The 21,153-nt window shown below is 45.2% G+C and overlaps 1 protein-coding gene across 2 annotated transcripts in view; it reads right to left on the bottom strand.

Moving 5' to 3' along the window:
* Positions 1–21,153, bottom strand: part of RUNX1 (RUNX family transcription factor 1) — a 153,345-nt gene that overhangs the window by 13,203 nt on the left and 118,989 nt on the right. Inside the window, exon 6 of one of the 2 annotated variants that reach the window (XM_052673898.1) lies at positions 20,595–20,786. The exons of the other annotated variant lie outside the window; for it this stretch is intronic. Within the exon in view, the coding sequence (XP_052529858.1) occupies positions 20,595–20,786 (192 nt within the window). The remainder of the gene's footprint in view (positions 1–20,594; positions 20,787–21,153) is intronic. 2 annotated transcript variants of the gene reach the window in all.

Raw genomic sequence — 21,153 nt, 5'->3', positions numbered from 1 at the left:
CCCCTGCAATGAACAGGGACACTTACAGGAAGATCAGTGAGACATACTATTCATGAAGTAATACTTAAAACTTTAAGCTTGCAATTCAAACCAGGTAACAGGTCCCACTGTGTACCTGTGAACCAAAAAGGCTGTGGGCTGGGCTGGGTCCCATGCACTTCCCAATGTGCCCTCACTCCCACAGCAGAGCAGGCAGCTCTCCGTGTACCACCACAGCTGCGACACAGCTGTCAGCTCCCAGCTGGTTGCCGTGTGGCCAAAGCTTGGGGTGATGCAGCACGTTGCTGGGAGCTGAGGAGGAGCAGCAGGATGTGAGTCAGGAGGATGGAGCTGGCGGGTGCGAGGCAGCAGGTACGCCCTGAGTCAGCCAGGCCCCGCAGGCTAATTGCCCTGGCTGCCAGGCTGCAGTGCCACACTCGCTGCCCTCTCTTGCAGAGGGCACCTGCCACCTAGAAGCAAAGCTGCCTGGACAGACCATGCTTTACAAAGCCACTGCCGGGAGCTGAAGAAGTCACTCCAGGTGCTGGGTGGTGACAAGCCACCAGCCAGAGCAGTGAGGATCCTGTCATTCTCGGCACAGCGCGATGAAGACGTATTGCGAAACGGCTGCTGCTGTTGCCAGGCTTTTTTCTCAAGTTGCAAAAATTGCTGTCAGTCATATGCAACAAAGCCCAAAGTCGCATAGCATTGAGCTCTGCAGTTCCTCCGCCATCCTGGTGAGCACTTGAAAGGCACCAACTGGCAGAAGGGACGGGGTGAATGAAAGCTGGGATTAGTTTCCTGGTGTCAACTCAGAGGCAGACAAGGGAAGAGCGGGATCCTGAACTACCTTGAAAAGCTTTTCTGAGTCTGGGACTCATCCACCCTCCCTCCCTGGTCTGATTTGCTCATCTTTCCAAAGGGAAACAGTTTTTATAGTGTGACTTTCCCTTTGAGTACAAGGCAGGAATCATCTTGACTGGACTTGTTCATTCGGAGAGGCATCTTGCTTAATAGGGGAAAGGGACTGTGAGCACAGGAATACTTTGTGTTCAGGAGAAGGATGTCTAGAAGCTGCTGTTCATCCTTCACCCCTTTCCCAGCGTATTTCCTGTCGGCACCTCTCTGCCTAGTTTCTGTGTCTTTCTCTCAGTCATTCCCAGCCCCATAGGCTACAGGTGATGGTTTGAGCAGCACATGGTTCTCTAAGCCCCTCTAAAGCAGTGCTTCTGAGATGATTCAGTTGCCCTCCCTCGCTCTGCTGCCAGCAAATCTTCAGCTGAACGCAGCACCGTGAAAAGGCGTGTCATCTGCCGGCAGCTGAAGGAATTAGTCAGGAGCACAAAGAAGGGGGACTTTCCAAAGGACAAGTTCATCCCTGGCAGCAGCAGAGGCAGCCGTGGCCTCCACACAAGGCTGGTATTCTCATACCTCTCAGCGCTGGAACACGAGGAGCTGGAAAATTACAGAGCAAACTGTAAAATTCCACCGGCAGTGACTGCAGCCCGCAGGGTGGTTTCCCTCCACGCGCCGGGCTGAGGAAACCGCTGTCACAGAGCAGTGTGCGCTCAGGTGGGTGCGAGCTCTGGTTTGCCCAGAGGGAAAGTTTTTTGAAGCCTTCTAATTCCCACTGGAAATACATAGGGGATGAGCACTCACTCCCCTCTGCGGCCTTGAGAAGTTCAGCTTGCTGATGGGTGTCAGAACTTATTTTGGTCAAGAACGACAGTGACAGATATGTTGTGTGTCTGGAAATTTCTAAGTTATGGTGGGGGGAAAAATGATCACCCAAATTCCCACCTAGGATCCCCCTCACTGAAGGACAGATCTTTGGCAGACATCTCCTACCTGTGTTTGCTTTCATTTTAGTTCAATATTACTGTGGTTTCGTGGAATACGACAAAGACCAGAAAAGTTCTGGAAGCAAAACATCTGCTGTGGGATAGGAGGGTGGGAGAATTTTCCCACACTCAGGCATCAAACTGTAAGAGAAAAATACGAGCCTTGAGGAGAAAGATTTCCCAACCTGCTGTCGCTGTTGGTTCTAGCTGCCCTGTTGGTGGTGATACAGCACTCCCTAATGTACAGCACTCTAGGTATAGCACGGTCATATAGAAAGGTGCCAAGCCCTGAGAAAGACTGGCTACAGAAGGCCATGAAAACCTACAGACACAGAGCAATGTGAGCAGGCACTGGGGTGCCTGCTCTTCTCTTCATACTACCTGTGCTCTTCGCTCCCTTCTCATTCCATTTCTACCTCCCACTGCTCTCTGTGACCCTTGTTAGCAAGTTAGCTCACTCCTTTCCAATACTGTGCCAGAAAGGGTCTCAAGGAAGAAAACAGCGCAAATCGGCACTTCTGAGTGTATTAGTGTTGAATGTGGTGACAGAGCAGAAATCTGTCAATGAGGCTTTTGCTAGTTTTTCTTTGGAAATGAATGGCAGCGAAGGCAGAAAAACAAATCATGCTTCCTCACAATTTATTTGAATTTCCTTCACCCTCTTTGTATCCACGTAAAAAAATTAAGAGCTCTAATAATCTTAAGATGCCTGGAAATGCTACAAAGGGTACCTGTTCTAGCTGTGTATATTTTGGGGGTAGAAGGAGAAATGTGTATCGCTTCAGGTTTAAAGCACCCCTAACGAACTGCCAAGATACAAAACTGTATATGCACTATACACAGTGAAGAAACAGCAGGTAGCAGTCTAGCCATGGTAAGTGGTTGTGAGGAGGGGGCTCCTAAAAAACAACCCCGGGCTCACAGTTAACTTGGTGTCAGAATCAGGAAGTGCAGGCAGCTCCAAATGCCAAACTGTGAAAACCCTGATTTCACAACCAGCATATGTGCTGTCCTAGCAGGTTAGTACATAAGCTGCTCAGATGAAATATAAACCATCTCTCCTACTGAGTAAGCACACTCCTTCTGGGCTGGCGTCACTGCTGCTTTGAAGAACACGATGGCATTATGGGCAAACTGCAAAGTCTCCCAGTATACCAGTGACACCCAGAAGTTGGAAAGCTAAGTTTTGCAAATTAAGGATGCATTGTTCTTTGTCTCACGAGGTATGAGTCACCCCGCAGAACTGCAGCTATTTGTTAACAGGGAGACTCCATTCCCCCCCACCCATCCTCCTCTTCCCTCCCTCCTGCATCTACAAGAAATGAAATAAAACAATTCAGCCCTGACCTTCCACTCTGTTGGCTCCTCTGTTACAGACAGGCAGCCAGACTCCGTGCCGCTGCAGTGCTCTCCCCTATCTCTAAGTACTCTGGGTAAAGCACAAAGTGAAAAGGCGAGGAAATCAGAGACAGATATCACACACGTGTGTTGGTGGTGAGCAAACATTGCCCCTCCTCCCAGTGTGCCCAGCACTGGAGGTCATGCCATGCAGTGGGCTGTAGGAAGAGGGATGGCATGTAGGGAGGAATACATGGATGCACACATCTGTACATACGTGCATGCACACAGAATCAGATAATCAGAGAATCACAGAAGGGTTTGGGTTGGAAGGAGCCTCAGAGCCCACCCAGCCCTAACTTCTGCTGTGGGCACGGCTGCACCTCATCAGCTCAGGCTGCCCAGGAACCCATTCAACCTGGCCTTCAGGAATGGGGCACCACATCTTCTCTGGGCAACATACACTTGTTTATTTATTTGCTGTTTGTCACTGAAGTTCCTGGAGCTCCAGAGGCACCAGGGAGAAAGCTGCAGGGAAGGCATCTTCAGGGACTTAGGCAGCATGGATGAGAGCTGTTGGTAAGGTCATTGCTTCCTTATCTTTCTCGATAAATCCACATTCTAGGAAATCTAATCTCTGAGCCTGGAGGGGAATCCCTGACCTGTCCATTTGGCAAACCCCATCTGAGAGCCGAGAGCCCCTGGTCCTATCCTTTCTGCCTGCTCCCTTCTCCAATCTGATGCTCCAGGTCCTGGCTGCTCCTCTTCTCCTTGCTTTCTCTGAACCACTCTGGTATGTGAATATTTCCCAGCTCATTAATTACTTGATCCTCACACTGCCTCCTGAGGAAGGGTAGCATTACAACCTTCATTTTAGCAAAAGGAGAACCGATGCACACAAAAAGCAAGGCTGCAGTTCAGCAGAGCACTTGGCTGGGTCAGAGCACATGTGAGTTACCTGATGTCACCCCAGCAGGGAAAGTTAACCTGTAAAACAGCTTGGGGGAGATGTATCCACTTTATTCTAGTTATCCTAGTTATCCTGAAAGCAGTCTACCTGAAGAACAGGGCTTAGGTGGGGTACAGTACTCACAGGGAAGCCGGTCCATCAGCCAATCTCACTCCTCTGCTGCTCCCAGGAGAAAGAGCTGCCTTCAGCCTGCCCTGGGTCATGCCCTGGAAGCCCAGATGTAAAAGCATGGTGCTAATTGTTACAGCATGTTATGTTATCTCCTGTGCCCTGGGTCCTGGGGGAGGATTCCTCCCACTTGAATGATCTGTGGTGTAGCTGTCTACCTCTGAGCTACATGTCTAGACTCCCCTCGTTGCCAACAGGGTAAAAGAGATGCTAGTGGGGTGCAAGCCACTACAACCTAAATAAGACATCCAAGCCAAGCCAGGTGAATCACACTCAAGGAACAGCTGTTTCCCTCCCCACTCAAAGATTCCAGACAACTGTGTCAGATGGAGACATACAAAACACGGATGTTTCAGGCTAGGTGAAATGAATCCCACCCTGTTAACACCTCCACAGTTTCTCTTTCACAGGTGGAGCCAGGTGAAAGGAAGTGGCACGGTATCGCCTGGGCCAGGACCTGGAAGTCACACTTAGTATTTGCAGGATTACCTGCACCTTCCTCTCCAGGTCAATGCTTTCCATGACCCCGCTGGTCTGGGCTGCTGATGTCCCAGTGCCCGGCTTCTGAGGCACTGGACTCTGCCTCAGGGTGTTCAAAAAGTTCATAAAAAGTCATAAGTTTGTGATACAGCAAAACATTCCCTTGCTCTCTGTCTACTGTTCAAGACAAGCAAATATCAGGCTGAAAAGTAGATTATTCCCACTGGAAAACAAGTGCCATAAGTAAAGAAGCAGAACTGAATGAAGAAGTCTCTACAGTCAACTGAGAGTGATAAAGGAATGATTGTAGCATGGCCTCAGGTATCTTAAAGGTTGCTCCTGATTATGTGGACTAATTACACCATATTAAAACTTCTTTAGCCTACAGATAAACAAAAAGTCCTCATCAATCTCTTCTTTTGTACTTTCAGTGCTCCCTCCCCTTTTTCCACATTAAAGTAGTAGAATAAAGAACTTACTCTCTGGAGTTTACAGTCATTTTATCCACCACAAAACACTGACCTTGACGTGAACTAATTAGGATTGCAATAGATTATTAATACAAGTTGGTAAGGTGGAGTTCTGTCAGTATAAAAGAGGCCTTTGAAGATAACAGCCATTTACACTTTCATGATCTCATCCCAAGTGCTCAGAAGAAAGCCTACAAACTAATAAAGTAGAATTCATCTAGGGGCATTCTACACACGCAGCAGAGTATCACCCTCCAAACTCTTATTCAGGATGGCAAATGAAATCTGCTCGGATTCTTTTTAAAGCCAACACCAATCAGGATTAAAACAACTTTTGGTCATAAGCGGATCTCTGATGATCTAAAGACACGGGTTCATTTATTTTGACTTAGAGAAAGTAAGTGACATATCAAATACAACCTTCATACTTCAACAACTGAGGTCACCTTGAGAAAAATGATACTGAGCCCCATGGTATGAAAACTCTCTCCAGAGCGAAGCTTTGATTTACAAGGTGAGTTAAGGTCTTCTTCATGTGAATGTATATTTGCAAAACGAGTTTAATTTAGAATAATGCATTGATTTTTTCTTTTAAAGTAGGTGACTAAGAAACTGTTGCTCATTATAGTACTAAACCATAACGGACTTTTTGGAAACTCTGTGAAATGATCTGCTCCTCTGAACTGTCAAGCTGGTTTTGAGGAGATCTGCAAAACCGAAATGGAAAATGAGTTAAGCCCAGAAGTATGTGCTGAAAGCCCCAAGTCCCTGGATTGTCGGGGGCATTCAGTCCAGAAATGCATTTAAAATACCTTTTAAGAAATGCTCTGCTTCCTGTATGAAATCCCTTGGCACTTCCTGTTTAGCCGAGGAATGCATCGTCCTGCACCGGCGGCCGGCACAAATCTTACACAAGCTGTGGCACTGGCTGGCCTGGCCTGGACCTGCGGTGAGGCTGGGAGGCTGGAGGAGCACACATTACGGAAGGATCTGAAGGAAAGTAAAGACCCATCTCCTTGTTCAGCCCCTCTCCGCAGCCTCTGTCAGAACGCTCTGGGCACAGTTTAGCCCAACCTGTGAGTGAGCTTTATGGGTCATATTTAAATACTGTATTGCTTGATCTCAGAGCAGGCTACATCTAAACGTGAAAGACAAACGGTCCAGGCAGCCTGAGCTGTGAAGCCATAGGTGCTTCTCTTGCCAGCCAGAAGCTCTCTGGCTCTCTTCTCTTCTCCAGCACAGCAAAAGTGCACCCCTGTCTGTGAAAGACCGACCGTAACCCCGGGTTTGTGTGCAGGTGGTGCTACCAGTGGGTGGGGTAAGGAGGAACGACGTTCAAGGAAAACTGATCCAGTACAGAAAAGAAGTGTCAACACATGTCAAGTGTTGCAAAATGGCCCAGTATGGAATAAAAAAGTAATTTGCAGTATTAGAACAAACAGCTGCTGTGTTGCCAAGCTGAAGATTTCTTCTCGCAATACGCAGTGAATGACTTATGACAAAAACAAGAGCTTTGTTTCACATTCTGCATAAAACACCTTAAAAATTAACCACTATACCTTTAATGGGCTGAATACTTTTGAATCCAGCTTGCTATAACCTCTTGTCAGACTGCACCATGTGACCAACCTGTCTGCTCAGAAATATCATATAAAAGTATTGTTCTCTCTGTTGGCATAAGTTACAAACTTATGAAACAGTGACACGTCCAAAACTTTCTAGAAATGAAGCTAAACACAGCTGAAGGCCATTGCATGTGCTGAGCTGAGCAGTATTATACAACTGTGGCATAGAGGGTAGGACCTGTAGTCATTACTACAAGCAAAAAGAACTCTTAGGCATTTCAGAAACTATTTCAAAGCTAAACGTAACCTTGATGTATAAGCAATCAAATATGAAATAACTTGTTTTCTTTCATAAAGAACACCAGTAAAATAAGCCAAAGACGTGTACATTTAATCTAAAAATCCAATGTGATGGCAACAAAGGAAGTTATTTTAGGTTATAAGTCACTGGCTTTGTCAAGAAAAAAAAACCCTTCAAAAATTGCCCTAACTGAAATATATTTATGTCTATATTTTCAGAGTAGTTATAATAAAGAATCACAGAATGGCCTGGTTTAAAAGGACCACACTGATCATCTGTTTCAACCCCCTGCTGTGTGCAGGGTCGCCAACCAGCAGACCAGGCTGCCCAGAGCCACATCCAGCCTGGCCTTGAATGGCTCCAGGGATGGGGCATCCACAGCCTCCTTGGGCAACCTGTTCCAGTGCATTTTGGAACTGCCAGTAAAAAATAAAACAACAACAAAAAAGCCCTTCCATTTATGCATGCAGATCTTTAATCTGTTTCAATTAATATGCTGTATTACTCATTTTTTCCCTGATGTGATCCTAAAAAGACTACCTACTGCTCTTGCATCACTCTCTCCTACCAGTGAGTTAAATATGAAATGGTTTATTCTCCCATCCTCCAGCAGCTCATCCCCCATCCCTATACGCTCATTTAGCGGGTCTGAACTTACAGATAAGCTGGTGATGAGACACTACAAGGCAAAAAACAGACAATTACCTAGGCAAATGTTTGAAGGATTAGGGCCCTTGGGCAAAAATGCTGTTTACTAAAGACTGAAAGCGCCATTTCTACTTAGTGCAACGGAGTGCGTCTGAACTCAGCAGTTCTGGATAGTGGCCACCAGTGGACTCAGAGTGAGGTTTATAAGTGTGAGATAACATCACACTCCTGTCTGCATTTCATCACCGCAGGGCCTTGCTCTGTATTCTGAAACAAAGGCATGCAAGTACCAACAGAAGTATACTTTATTATCTGTCTTTACATTCACTCGTTGCTCAGTTAATCATTTATTTTTATTTTTATGCCAAAGACCACCCCGACAAGGTGCGAGGACAGATCCTCTGCTGGCCTGCTTGCTAGAGCAACACCAGCTTGGCCTGGCTGGAGATCTGTCTCTGGGTCTGTCTCTGTGCCTTTCAAAACTCAGAGGGTATGAGAAGTCTTGCCCTTTTCCCTTCCTAATTCCTTCCTTAAGGGTGTTTTGGGCAAAAGAAAAGTAAGAGACAAGCGCGGGAGAAACACAATCAACCACTCCCAAGTAGGGACGGGCCAGTCACTGACAGCCTGCATGGTGCACGTCTGCCAGCTGAGAAAGCTTAGCGAGCCTTTGCTTATACAGGGCAAACAGGTATGCGGGAAGAGCCTGGAAAGCCACTTGGGAGGAGAACTGCTGCTTGAACCCTGCTTGAATGAAATGTTTCATCCTGCTTGAATGAAATGCTCAGCCAAATGCTTCCTCCTTGATACGGTGAAAAAGCACCACTAACTGATTTAGTGGAAGATGAAACTGTGTGGGACAGGTCTAACAGCCCCTACATCCCTTGGTGGGAAGGAGGACACAAGACGGTCTGGAAAAGGCCCCAGCTTAGGGCCAGAAGTACTGCCAGCACAGAAGAGAACTAAAAACGAGATCTGACAGTTTTGAAACAACACTTGCCAAAGAGATAACCAATGGCAGAGTTTTTAGAGGATGCAGATCTGAGATATCTGAGCAAGGAGGAAGAGTGGATGTAGGGAGACCGTAACAGCAAAGAGAGATCACCAAGACAAAAATCAGATTCCTGCCCTCACTTCAGGAGTTAATGGTGTCTGAGCCAGGCTGATCCTCCACCCAGGCTGAGCCGCTTCAGTGCCAGGAAGTAGAGGTTCTTGACCATGCTGGCATCAAAGCCCAGCACCTTGCACAACCTCTTAGATCTCAAGAAATGTCCCCAAAGGACTGGGTAAATGACACAGGTGCTAGGCAAACTGATAAGAAGCTATTAATAGCGCTGACCCAGGAGAGGAGCATCTTAGAGAGCCTACAAGGTGACCATCTCCCATGCCAGAGTCCTCAAAGACCAAGCCTTAGTCACATTTAACTGGCAAGATCAAGGAATATTTTATTTCATAAACACTCCACTGCCTTTGTTTTGTAAATACATTTTCCCCTGAAGAAAAGAAAGGCATGATTGCCTCAAAGCACTGGGACCGTGTCCTGTAAGGAGACAGCATGTCCTCAGCCCTCCCTTTATTTTTTTTTCCTCCTTCTTCAAATGTGAAAAATAAGTTGTATGACAGCCTTTGGTGGAGATGTGTGCAACAAGGCCCTCATTGTCTCAGACAGGTGTGAGATTGGAATTGATTCAGTGCCAACAACCCCAGTATCAGAGCCAGCTCTGTGAGCTGAAAACATACACCAACCATCCAGTAATACCACTGCAGCCAGCCAGAGACTCAACAATTTAAGGCTTAACACACACACAACATAAATCAGATGAGGATGTACCAGCCAACCGTCAGCTTCTTGGGCAGATGCCTGCAGACCGTCTGTGCAGATCAGACCTTGCCTGTTTCAGTTATTGGAAACATTTTTTTTTCATATAAAGATGAGAGGCTGGGTGGAGTAGCTAGCTCAGACACATTTACATTTGCCCTATCTTGCCCCAACAGCCCTCCTTTGCTTGCTGTTTGGAGGCAGGACTTCTTGTAAAGTCGCTTTATTCCAAGTGCAGGAGGGAAGGAATTACAACTTGGGGAAATGTTTAATGTACAAATACAAAAATCACATGGACATGCATTCAGTCTGCACCACCCTCACGAAACAAAACCATTCCCTTCCATGAGAGTCTAGGAGGCTCTGAACATGATCAAACAAGCACAAGAATTAGCACAGCTGGTTCTCTTTTCTCTTTCTTTTTTTCTTTTTTTTTTTTTTTTTCTTTTCTTTTTTTTTTTGCTTCATGGATATGTTTCCTTCACTTTTCTAGGAAAACCTGTTTTTGTGTTCTCTGCCTCTCCTTCTCTCACCCGCTTCACCCCAGCAGTCCCTGTGCTGTGGTGTCTGGCTGGCTTACTCACCTGGTGAGGGCATGGGAGGGCAGTGTGGGTGCAGCTGATGGCTCAGCCACATGCAGGAGTGATCCCACGTGCCACCCCAGCCTCAATCACCCAGGGGTGACCCAGAACAGGCCCAGCCCTCTTGCTGTGTCCGAGGCTTTGCTCTGCCCATTTTCTCCCTAGGCTCCTGGAGCCTGCCCTGTTTTCTTGTACCATGTATGAGGAGCAACATGCAGGTAGCACATGAAACGTGCTCCCAGCATGCTTGCAGATCCCAGCACCGAGCCCCTGACTACTGGCTATGTTGTTGCAGCAGCCTGCTCCCTCTGTGCTGTTCCAGCTGCACTCATGCCACAGCAGATTTCTGCAAAAGATCTGGGTGCTCCCACTGGGATGGCCGCAAGCCCTCATCTCAGGCATCACCTGTTCCTCTGTCCTGGGAGCAGATCACTCAGTTCTTGCATTTCCCAACACAGTCTCTTGCCAAGTGAAGGCTGACAGACACTGCCTGGGATGAGGGCTGGCTCCTGGCCCTGACACAGCTGCAGGTCCCAGACTGGTTCCCTGCCACTTCCAACTGTAATCTTGTTCTCTGGCTGGGCAATGGGAGGGCTTGCAGGGGTGGTAGCTGGGGAGTGCCACCTTCACAAGAGCTTGGCTCAAACACCCAGGTATGTGCTTACAAGCAGAAAGAGGGGCTTTCAAAACAATGTTTGAAGAGGAGGCAATCTGCTAGCACTCCATTTGTATCTAGGTGAACACGAGCTGGCTAATCTTGGTTTGCACTCATTTGAAAAGTCCCTTTTTTTGTGGTTCTTTTTCAAGTTAATACCAGTGTTCACTTTCATAACGTATGGTAGAGTAGTACAGTTTTCTTGTTGATACTTTCCCCTAAAGTCATTAATAGCGGGTCTGAATTTGCAAGTGGTTTTGCGTGTAAAATTGCTCACGTCTCAAAGATCTCAAAGAGTCTGTTCTCTTGAGCAGCTATTCTTGCGCTTCACTGCTGAATGAGGATCATCATTTGGATTTTGGAGATTTCAAATTAAATGCACTTCAGTAAGCTTATGCAATGAGAACTGAAATAATCATAAATGCCATACTTGTTCAGCTAGTTGTAAATCATCATTATGCTAATAAAATAAAGCATCACTGCTGACAAAACATTGTCTCTTCTACATTTCAAAGGACATACCAATTTACAGCAACTTCTTTGAATACTGGTAACTTATAAATGAATAAAGCAGTTAATATACAACTTTTTTTTTTTTTTTCTGTAAGAAGGATTTTGGCTTCAGTATTTTTCATTCATCACCTGAACTTGATCATCAAGAAATGAGGGAACCTAAGCTGGCCAAGTCATTCCTAAAAGCCCTGGTAATTGAACTTACTTTAAAATACAAAGGGAGTAAACCACAATGGTTTAGATTATAAAGCATGCCTAGTGATCTTAGGCATACCGAACCAAAGACATTCAAAGCAACTCTTTTTCAGAAATCCAGGCTCCTTGAAAGTGCCTGGAATTGAACTCAAAGACCTGGAAGCTCTCAAAATCACCAATCTTAAACTGATTATATTGCCCAGTACAGATAAACCTCTGAAACAGTCCTAGACATTTACAGTTAGAAATCAAGCTGACCTTCAGAGAAAAACCACAGTTTTTTAATGGATCTATTTCCCATGCTTATGTTTTTCAGTGCTTTTAAGTTAAGACATGTATATGCAGGACAAAAAAGGTCAGATGGAGGCAATCCTCTATTGACTATACAATGTATGCTTTCCCACAAAACTGACTGTTTTACAAAGCATATCCAAGCACACTGCTCTTCGCATGCAAACAATCTCCATTTGTAGGGGTCATAATATAGTGAACACATATAGGGAAAACTTACGAATAAGTTTACTAAGGGTGTATTGTGTACTCAGCCATGTGAGAAGAGCCCTGTGAACCCTCAATATATGGGAGATTATTGGAGGAAAGTGGCTTGACGTAACACCTTGTTAAAGACATGGCAGCGGAAGAGGGCAAGGGCATGCCTGCACTTGATGCTTTGAGGGAGCCCCTGCCCCATGGATGAAATCCCACTGGAGATGGAGGGCTCAGCCCTAAAGCCTGAAGGAGGTCCACACAGAGATCTATCATACTGAGTGGAACAGAAGTCACTGAGGTGAAAAGAAGAAGGTAGGGTGGATTCACATCTGCCTGGGCACAGGGACCAACTTATGTGTTAGTCTTCCCATTTGTTACCTTCTTTATTTTCTAGATTGCAGGGGTGCCTGTGGTCACTGCAGAATTTTGGGTTTGGAAAGGCTCAATACAGTATCTGAGGGAAAACAATGCATTCAATTACAAAATCAAAGCAATATTTTCTGGCACATGGGCAGCAGCATCAGCTGAATAAGCTGGTTTCAGTGGGTGTTTGTTTTTAGGGTAAGGAGTGCTTATTTATTTTTTTTGTTTGTTTTATTTACCATGGGAGGTAATTTGAGCTCTGGTATCAAAATATGTCATGTTCTGCCAAGAAGGGATTAAAGAGAAGAATGCTATGGAAAGAAACTGGATTTGTCAGTAAAGAACTAAGAGATTTTATTTACCAGAGTTTTGCAATCAGTGCTTTTAATCTTCATCACAATTGGGCTATTCAAAGGCCAAGAATTTCCTCTGAGGGCCAGTAAGGAATAACCCAAAAAACCAAAAAGCATCTGCCTCAAATGCTAGAATGCTGTCAAGTACATGATCACTTGCTGCCCTCCAAGGTTCAGGGCAGTGGGGCAGGCAGGAGTATTTGATTTAGACAGCTTCAGCATTTTGCTGCAACAGGTGGAATATGGTGCTGAGGAAAAGAAGTGATGATAAGATGTTCCCATGGAAAATCAGGAGAGCCTAGTCACACAGCTCATCAGTAGACATGAAATGTCACAGAGGTACAATACTGCATGGCTCAGAGGAGGCTGCATGGAAGCTGCCATCCTGAAGGATGCTGAGCCTCTCCACTGCCTCAGAAGCGAGCAGTCAAGAAGAGGACCCAGAGGCAGCTGCTCAGAAAGGAGCCTCCAGAACTTCTGTGTCCTGGGGGAGTGAAGGAAGTTAGAAATGAGCCCAAGGAATGTCTCGTCTCTGACCACTGAAAGCACTTACATGGGATAATGTTCATGCACCTACAAGGTTCCTGCACCATGTCAAAGAGTGTCTACACTTTTGCCCTGGAGAGGGGAATTTAGATTAGTGATTCAGAAATGGCAAAACGAAGTAGAATGGAGAGATGTGCTGTGAAAGTGAAGAGCTGAAATAGGGATACTTGTTTCTACCTGCAAGCTCTTTTTCTTTAGTGGTAACCATCAGCTCAACATAGCTATCATGTGGCAAGAGACAATGGACTGACTAATGAAAAACAGAACTGTGGTTGGGCATGAGCTGCCAAGTTTTATCACTGCCCAAAATACTCAATGAGGCAGCTAAGGGCATTTCCAAAAGCATTTCTGTCATTGTAACTAATTTCCCTGTGGCCAAGATGTTTGGCAACTAACTAAAATCTTGCTAAGATATCTTTAATGTGTGACAAGTTTTCCAAAAAACTCTTTAAAGTTTTCGTGTTTCAAACAGCTTGCCAAAAGGTATCCAGAATGACTTTGTCAAACCTTAGGCAAAACCTTTGACAAAAAAAAAAAAAAAGACTTCTAAGCTCCTCTCCTTCTGCTTAAAAACCAAGGCGTCATGTCTTCAGTAAAATCTGTGCTCTAGGATGCGCCGTGATGAGGATATTAAAAAAAAAAAAAGAAAGAAAAAACATAAGGAAAATGTGTGTAAGTGGAGATGTTGCTTGGGGACTGAGAACATATTTGCTGCCTTATCTACTGCTTTTATAACCTCAGGAAGTGCCAGGCAATTGGAATACAAAGATCGGTATCTTTGATATATATCGACACTTGGAAATCTTCTGGATTAAACATCATTACATAACTCTTTCCATTAGGGTGTTAAGTTGATGAAAAAGGGTTTCAAACCCTTTTTTTTTTTTTTTTCGAGAGCTGCATGCAAAGAGGCAGGCAGGGCCCCTGAACAAGGCTGGTGCCCTATAGCTGTGCATGCTGCCTGGGGAGCTAACCTCCTTGCCTAGAGCTGCCTCAACTCTAACAGGTTGAGGAGCCTCTGACATGCGTCTGCCTCAAGGATGGCTTCCTGCCACAAGATCTGGGGAGGTCTTCTCAGTGGGACAGGCACAAGGTCGGCAGCCCTGGCTAACCCACATGCAGTACCTGGCAGTGCAGGCACTGGGGAGCTGGCTGAGGTCTGTCCTAGGACTGCTGTAGACATGGTGATGAAGGTGGGAGCCAGGAAGACACGCGGAATCTACAGGCAAAGACTGTCTCAGTTCTGAGAGGTGACGCAGCAGAGCACTGAGAACACACCTGAGTCTCCCATTGCTTGTCCCAGAGAATGAAATGTTCCTCATTTGGTCTTGTTGAAGCCACAGGTGCAGGGAACTGATTGAATGGAACAAAATATGAGCCCAGAAAGCATCTCTGGGGTCATGCAGTCCAGCCATGTCCTATATTGTGCAGTAACATCTAAGATATGTCTTAAATTACATCTTTTGGTCTCTAATAGCCCCCTGGAAGACTGCCAGGGCTGCACAAATACCAATTTCTTGCCTAAATTAATTGATGGCCAACTTAGAGAATAACCACTTGCTCCCAAGCCAGCGTGGTCTTTCAGCACAAGAAAGACCTGGTGTAGAGCCCCTTTGCTGTGTTCACTGACTGCAACTATGCTCACAGCCTTTGATTTGATGCCCTCAATAAACTTGACTGCTGATCTCTTTAAAGTAAGCTCTGTGCTTCTCCTATCATTCTAACAGCTCATTTTGCATCCAGTGCTCAATTTTTCTTGAACACTGGGTGACTGTGGGTCAAACCTCAGATAAGATTTTTCTAGAAATTTCTGTCTTGCTGTGAAGGCAGTATGCCACCTATGATACCTGAAAATAGCAAAACAGGGTCCTGCTTCCAATAGGTGAGAAGGTGATGGGGACGTGATGGTGGAATGAAAGTTTCTAATGCCAAACACAGGGAATTCCTAGAGACCGTTCTTGTTTCTGGGCAGCTTCTGGCTATTAATAATCCCTCTCTGGTGTCACAGAGAACCAGCCCTGCACAGAAGCTAAAGCTTGGCAGGTAACAAAATTTTATTCCTGTCAAAATTAATATTTGGAGAAGATCCAACTGGTGTTAAGAGCTTTACAAATCAAATGAATGCCATACATCTTGATGCAAGAAGCCTGTTTCCACAAAGGATAAAATGGCAAAGTGAAAAGCAATGTGAAGGGCTGGAGCCAAGAAACAGTGAACACGATAAAGTCGAGGGTTATTTCTCTATACTACGTACATCTTGCTTATATCTTTACCAGAGATATTTACAACCCATCCTCTTCCATTCTACAGAATACATTCTAAATATATTACAACCTAACAAACATTCTCCAAGATATAGATATAGAAGGTGTTAGTTTCACAGCAAAATGAGAAGTCTTGCTTGGCCAGAAGTGCTACACAACTTAGATTTCTGCTTCTGCAAATGACAAAGAGTCACACGAATGATGTTTTCTTCCAATTTCTGCTTTCAAGCAAACTTCCATAAAACATGCTCCAGTTTGGTCAACATGAGTAACCATGGAGAAAAACAACAGCACCTCGGCATTCAGAGCTATGGGATAGGCCTGGGCACCCTTCAGAAGGAGGTTTACACAGATTTGTTAGTAGGGGTTGTGAAAGAGGAATGATTTTTCCCCTGAGAAGAATTCTGTTAGACTGAATGAGAGGAGAATGGCTTTCAGTAAGCTAATCTGGTTCACGCACCATTGTGCTCATCCCTTTATATGGAAGCTGGTTTATGACACAGCAAATAAATAGTAGGGCGAGTCTGCTACTAATGACACTGTACCCTTTAAAGAGAAAAGCTGGTGAGGTTATTCATGGCAATATTAAAGCATTATCTCTCGAGACATAAAGGTGAATCAACTAAATGTATTGCATTTAGTAAAAAGGTATTTCTCCCTATAACATCTCCTCTTGATGGAGCCAGTTGGAATTCCAACTAAACAGATCTGTTTTGCAAATACTTTGTGAAAACACCACTCATTCACCAAATTTCCTGCAATCTCCCAGTGGCCGTGGCACTCAAGCTACGGGTCCTCAGCACCAGGGCAGCTTCACCTCTCCTTCACCCAGTGTCCTCCTGCTTTGTTCCCATGTTCTCCTGCTCACCCTCAGTGTCTCCAGTGAAGGGATGTGCCATGGCCACGCACCAAATTCAAGCAGCTTGGCTTATGGTACAGAAATGTTGCTCTGGAGCCAGGGAGGTGAGCTCTGGGCATCTATCAAAAAGCACTGGAGCACTGCATCCCTGGCCACTTTGCTGGGAAATGACATGAGGGTTGCCAATGGCCACCTGCCACAACCCTGCTGGTCGGGAAAGATGCTGATAGGCAGGGTGCCAAGCTCTGGTGGAACTTGCTTGAGATACCTGGGAGTGTATTTTGGGATGGAGAGGTCAGGTGGTTAATCAAGTGGAAACACGATGATGATATGCTGAGGGAATGGCAGGGAGAGGCAGACACGTCTCCAAAGGATGTGAAAATGCAGGCATTTAGCATATTGCACAGGGGGAAGGGTTGGCGAGTGCGGGATCCTGGGAGGCCGTGTATCTGTCTTGGATGAGAGCTGCCTTGTGCATGCTTCTGGCTCTGCTAACCCATGGCCTGCTGAGCTGATTCAAAGTGGAAATATTAGGAATTGGGGCAGGATGCAGTCATAGGAAGAACAAAGCTGCCTTAATTCCCCACGCTTAAACACCGCCCTTGACTTTACCACTGCGTTTGCCTTGTTCATGGGAACCCTGATAAACTCAGGCTGTTTTTAGTAGAGCAAGATTATGATAGCAAAGACCTTGAAATGTCTCCTCGACAAAGCACAGTGCACCTGGAGGAAGACAAAAGGCTGGCCTGTAACAAAATAATCTCTCCATCGTTAAGTTTCTTGCTAATTCAAAAAGCTGATCTCGACACGATCTCTGTTACTTTGCCATTGGTGCTGGTTCTGCTGCTTTGGTTAAAGATCTGTCAGCAGTTTTATTACAGACTCTTGTTTCCAGGGATTTCAGTCTTGCTCATAAAAACACGGTCCCAGCTGAAACTTAACATATAAGGTTACAAAACGTAAAAAAAAAGTGAGTGAGAAAGCTCAGATATTTTTAGGGCTATAAAAGCATAAACAGAAACAGAAGCATACAGCTTAAAGTGATTACAGTGATTGTTTTCCCCGGACAGGAAAAATAGCTTTATTCTATCTATTTTTCCAACTCGCAGGTAATTAATAAATCACTGGTTGGAGGCACTCATTGGGATAATGTGAAAATGAAAATGGTTGAAGTAATTTAATTGCAGACATTTTAGGATGATATTCCTAACCTCCTAATTTGCTTAGACTATTTATTGCTCTGTGTTATTGCCTCAGAAGAATACCTTCCAAGGTTGATGACTTACAGATACAAAACATTTCTATTGGCCCTTAAAAAAAAAAATCAGACTACAAAGGAACCATATGAATTCATATTTTTACAATTCCTGTCTTATGGATCTACCTACTCCAGTTAATGTTACCCACTGTTAAATTTCTAATTACATATTTAATGCCTGGTTCAAACCAGGTATTAGAAGAAACTCAGCCACAATACATATAAAGATTTACATTTACTGCATGTGTAAATTCCAATGCTCTGCAGGGTTTTGCCTAAACTTTCATAAAGGTGTATAAATAACGTTTGGACGCTGTGTTGAGGGATATGGGTTAGTGAGAACTATCGGTGATAGGCAGATGGTTGGAAAGGATGACCTTGTAGGTCTTTTCCAACCTTGGTATTTCTGTGATACTGTGATTCTGCGAAATAGCAACGCAACCCAGCTCACATAGCTCTATTTTCTCTTTCTCCGTGCAAAGGAAGGGGTGAGTTAAGGATGAAGTGTTAGCTGCTGTCTGAGCTCTAACTGCATTTCCTTACGCTGTGAGCTGGGTCAAAGCCTTTGACACGATACGCTCAGTACTTGCACAAAGTAATCTTTCAACTTAAAACATGTGTGATGTGGTGGAAGCCTTCTCTCCCCTTTTGTTCCCCTCTTGTCTGTGAATTGGTTATGGTTAGAAGTTTTAAATGAACAGGTGTAGTCGCTTGCTCCTTGTGATATGAAAGAAGCATAAAACTCGATTATAGCAATTTATGGTCTCTTAACTTGCTAGGACTTGTATCCATGACACAAGCAGCTTTATGCTCAGATTCAAGACTGGTAAAATAGGAAGTTAAAATTAACCTCAATCCTTTTATAGACGAAAACCTCAACAAATAAACAGTGGTTTAGTGGCATGGCAACCTGCCCCTTTAAATCCAAGAACTATTCTGAGATGTCTATTTTGAGTTAGTTTTTTTTTTTTTTGAAAAAGATAATTGGGCCTGGATGAAGAGAGGAGTAGCCTATGATTCATAAAGGTGTGAGTTAAAGCACGATGTGATGCTGCTACATTGCTACTAGCAATGTATGGTCTTTTTTTGCCCACATAAAAAGCTCCCTGTGCTCTCAAGGGTCAGAAGCACGTCATTTTGAGGACCCCTTTCTGAAACATAAAAAAAATACAAATGGAAACACCCCAGCTCTCTAGATATCCCCCAGCAGACCAACCTGACAGCCAGCCCTGCTTTGAGCACTGACAAATATACCAGTGGTGGTGCACCTTATCACAACCCAGCCTTTTTGCCCTTCCACGACACAGGGGCAAAGATGAGCCCCGCCAGCCAAAAGGTGCCCACAGCAGGAGCCCAGCATCACAGAGGATTCAGACTTCAGTTTATCTCACCAGCAAATACTGCAACTTCAACAAGTTGCTCAAGAGGTCCTAGCATAACTTGCAGTTGTGGACATAGAGACTAGGGGGAACTCAGAGGAAGCTTTGGAGGAGGGCACCAATGAGAAACACTACTAGCTCAACTGCTGCTGCCTTGAGAGCTACATCTGCAGGTGAAACGTATTAAAACCATGTTCATGGAGAGCAAAGTAGAGCAACATACTAAATGTATTTCTGGAGAGAGCAGCTGAGTCCCCAGAAAGGCGAGAAGCCGTCCCAGTGAGGGACCTCCACACAGAACAAGGGAAGGGGGATAAGTGTGGCTGAACCTGATACTCTGCTAAGCATATAGAGTTCCCAAGAAGCCAAGGAATGCACGTCTGTGATTGATACCTCCACACACAGAGCTGCAGGCTGCTGAGCAGCCACAGCAGCACAGGCATTAGCTTTTGCAGGAGCTGAGCTGTGCACAGAAGCCCACAGCATGGCCTGCTCTACAGCTCAGAATGGCAAAGGAGGTGGGATTTGTGGGTTGGCAAGTTGCAGGATTAGATCCAGGGAGGGAAGGTGCTTTGTGGTCCTTCTGTGTTTTTTTTCCCCTGCCTTTTACAACACAATGTATACTTCTCAAAAATATCCACTTCTGCTCCCTGTGAAGTCAACAGCAGGCTTGCAACAGAGGTCAGTGGTCCTAAGACCTCCCTAGAGGCAGCAAGCATTATATTCTATAAGCAGTAACCTTTTCTGTATGCACAAAAGTAAACCTTCACTTTAAAAATAAATACCAGAAAAAGAACCCATTGAAGAAATCTCTTTCCCCAGAGCATCAGCAGAGAGCCTCAACTATGACCATTTCATTCTGGGCAGAAGAGCAGAGGAAAACCACACTGAAAACAGCTCTCACTGTAACATGTACCATTCTGCATCCTTCCTCTGGGGGCATCTCAGTATGAATCTGCACCTCGATATGCAGTTTGCAAATTATGTTATCAGTTGAGTGTAGTGATCTGATTCTTTGCTTAATACTTGCAACAGATTTTGGTGGCAGATTTGATCTTAGCAGTGACAGACTCAGATCCAGCAGAGGCAAATGAGGTTTCCTACTGGATTGCTTGGTTTCACTGGCATATGTGTGAACCTCCATCTCAGAGGAAATTGGACTCCAGAGTCATTATTTTGTAAGTTTTCTATCAAATACAACCCAATGGATAACCACTAGCCCCAGAAACAAGTTCAAACCAGCCCTCTCAATTCAGATCTTGGCTCTAAGGTCCTTTGCCTAAAGCTCTCTTTGCAACTGCCTACCATGAAGGGCCAAATCAAGGCCTTGACAGCACTTTTGTTTCATTCAAGCACACAATTAATTGATAGCTACCCATCAAGTAATACCTATAAATATGAAAAAAGCCTGCCATAATGTACCTTTGCAAGAAAACAAAGACTTGCAAGGCTTCCACACATCTCAGGACAGCCAAAAAAGACAGATGGGAGCATCTGAGCCCAGGAGCTCTCAGAGGGGCTGGGTGGGTGCTGGGCGAGCAGGGGAGGATTTTGGGTACTTACCCTGAATCTGACTCTGAGGCTGAGGGTTAAAAGCAGTGGTGTGGTTCAAGGAGGCTCGTGGGTTGGGTGTGGGGGCTGGGTGGTGTGGGCTGACCCTCATGGCCGTACGACGCAACTGCTCCAGTTCACTCAGGCGCTCTGAAAAGGACAAGCTCCCGGGCTTTGTCTGCTCATCTAGTTTCTGACGATGTCCTATTGTGGGAGGGGGGGGAAAAAGATCAGAAAATCTCACTGGTACATGAGGTCTGTTGACTTTTAATTTTAATTTTTAAACCCCTCATCCACTGGCGAAGTATCTAACCAGCTAGTGGCTATCCGAAGTTATAGTGAGAACACTTCTCTGCAAGGACAGGAGAAACAAACCATGCATTGAAACCATATCGTGGGGCAGCCAAAGTCATGGTGTACTCTGAAGAACCAGGCCCTCTGAAAACAGCAGTGCCTCCTTACTACAGCTCACTCTGGGAGAGGAGGCTTTTATAGAAGAAGTAACGTCTGACAGGGTGAATAACAGGAGGAAACTTGTGGTGGTCCCTGTACTAACCCCGCATCAGAGTAA

The sequence above is a fragment of the Tympanuchus pallidicinctus genome, unplaced genomic scaffold (genome assembly GCF_026119805.1).
Source record: "Tympanuchus pallidicinctus isolate F22 unplaced genomic scaffold, pur_lepc_1.0 scaffold14, whole genome shotgun sequence".
In the NCBI taxonomy this organism is placed as follows: domain Eukaryota; kingdom Metazoa; phylum Chordata; class Aves; order Galliformes; family Phasianidae; genus Tympanuchus; species Tympanuchus pallidicinctus.
The sequence above is the reverse complement of the archived record's forward strand: the minus strand, read 5'-3'. Positions and strand labels throughout refer to the sequence as shown.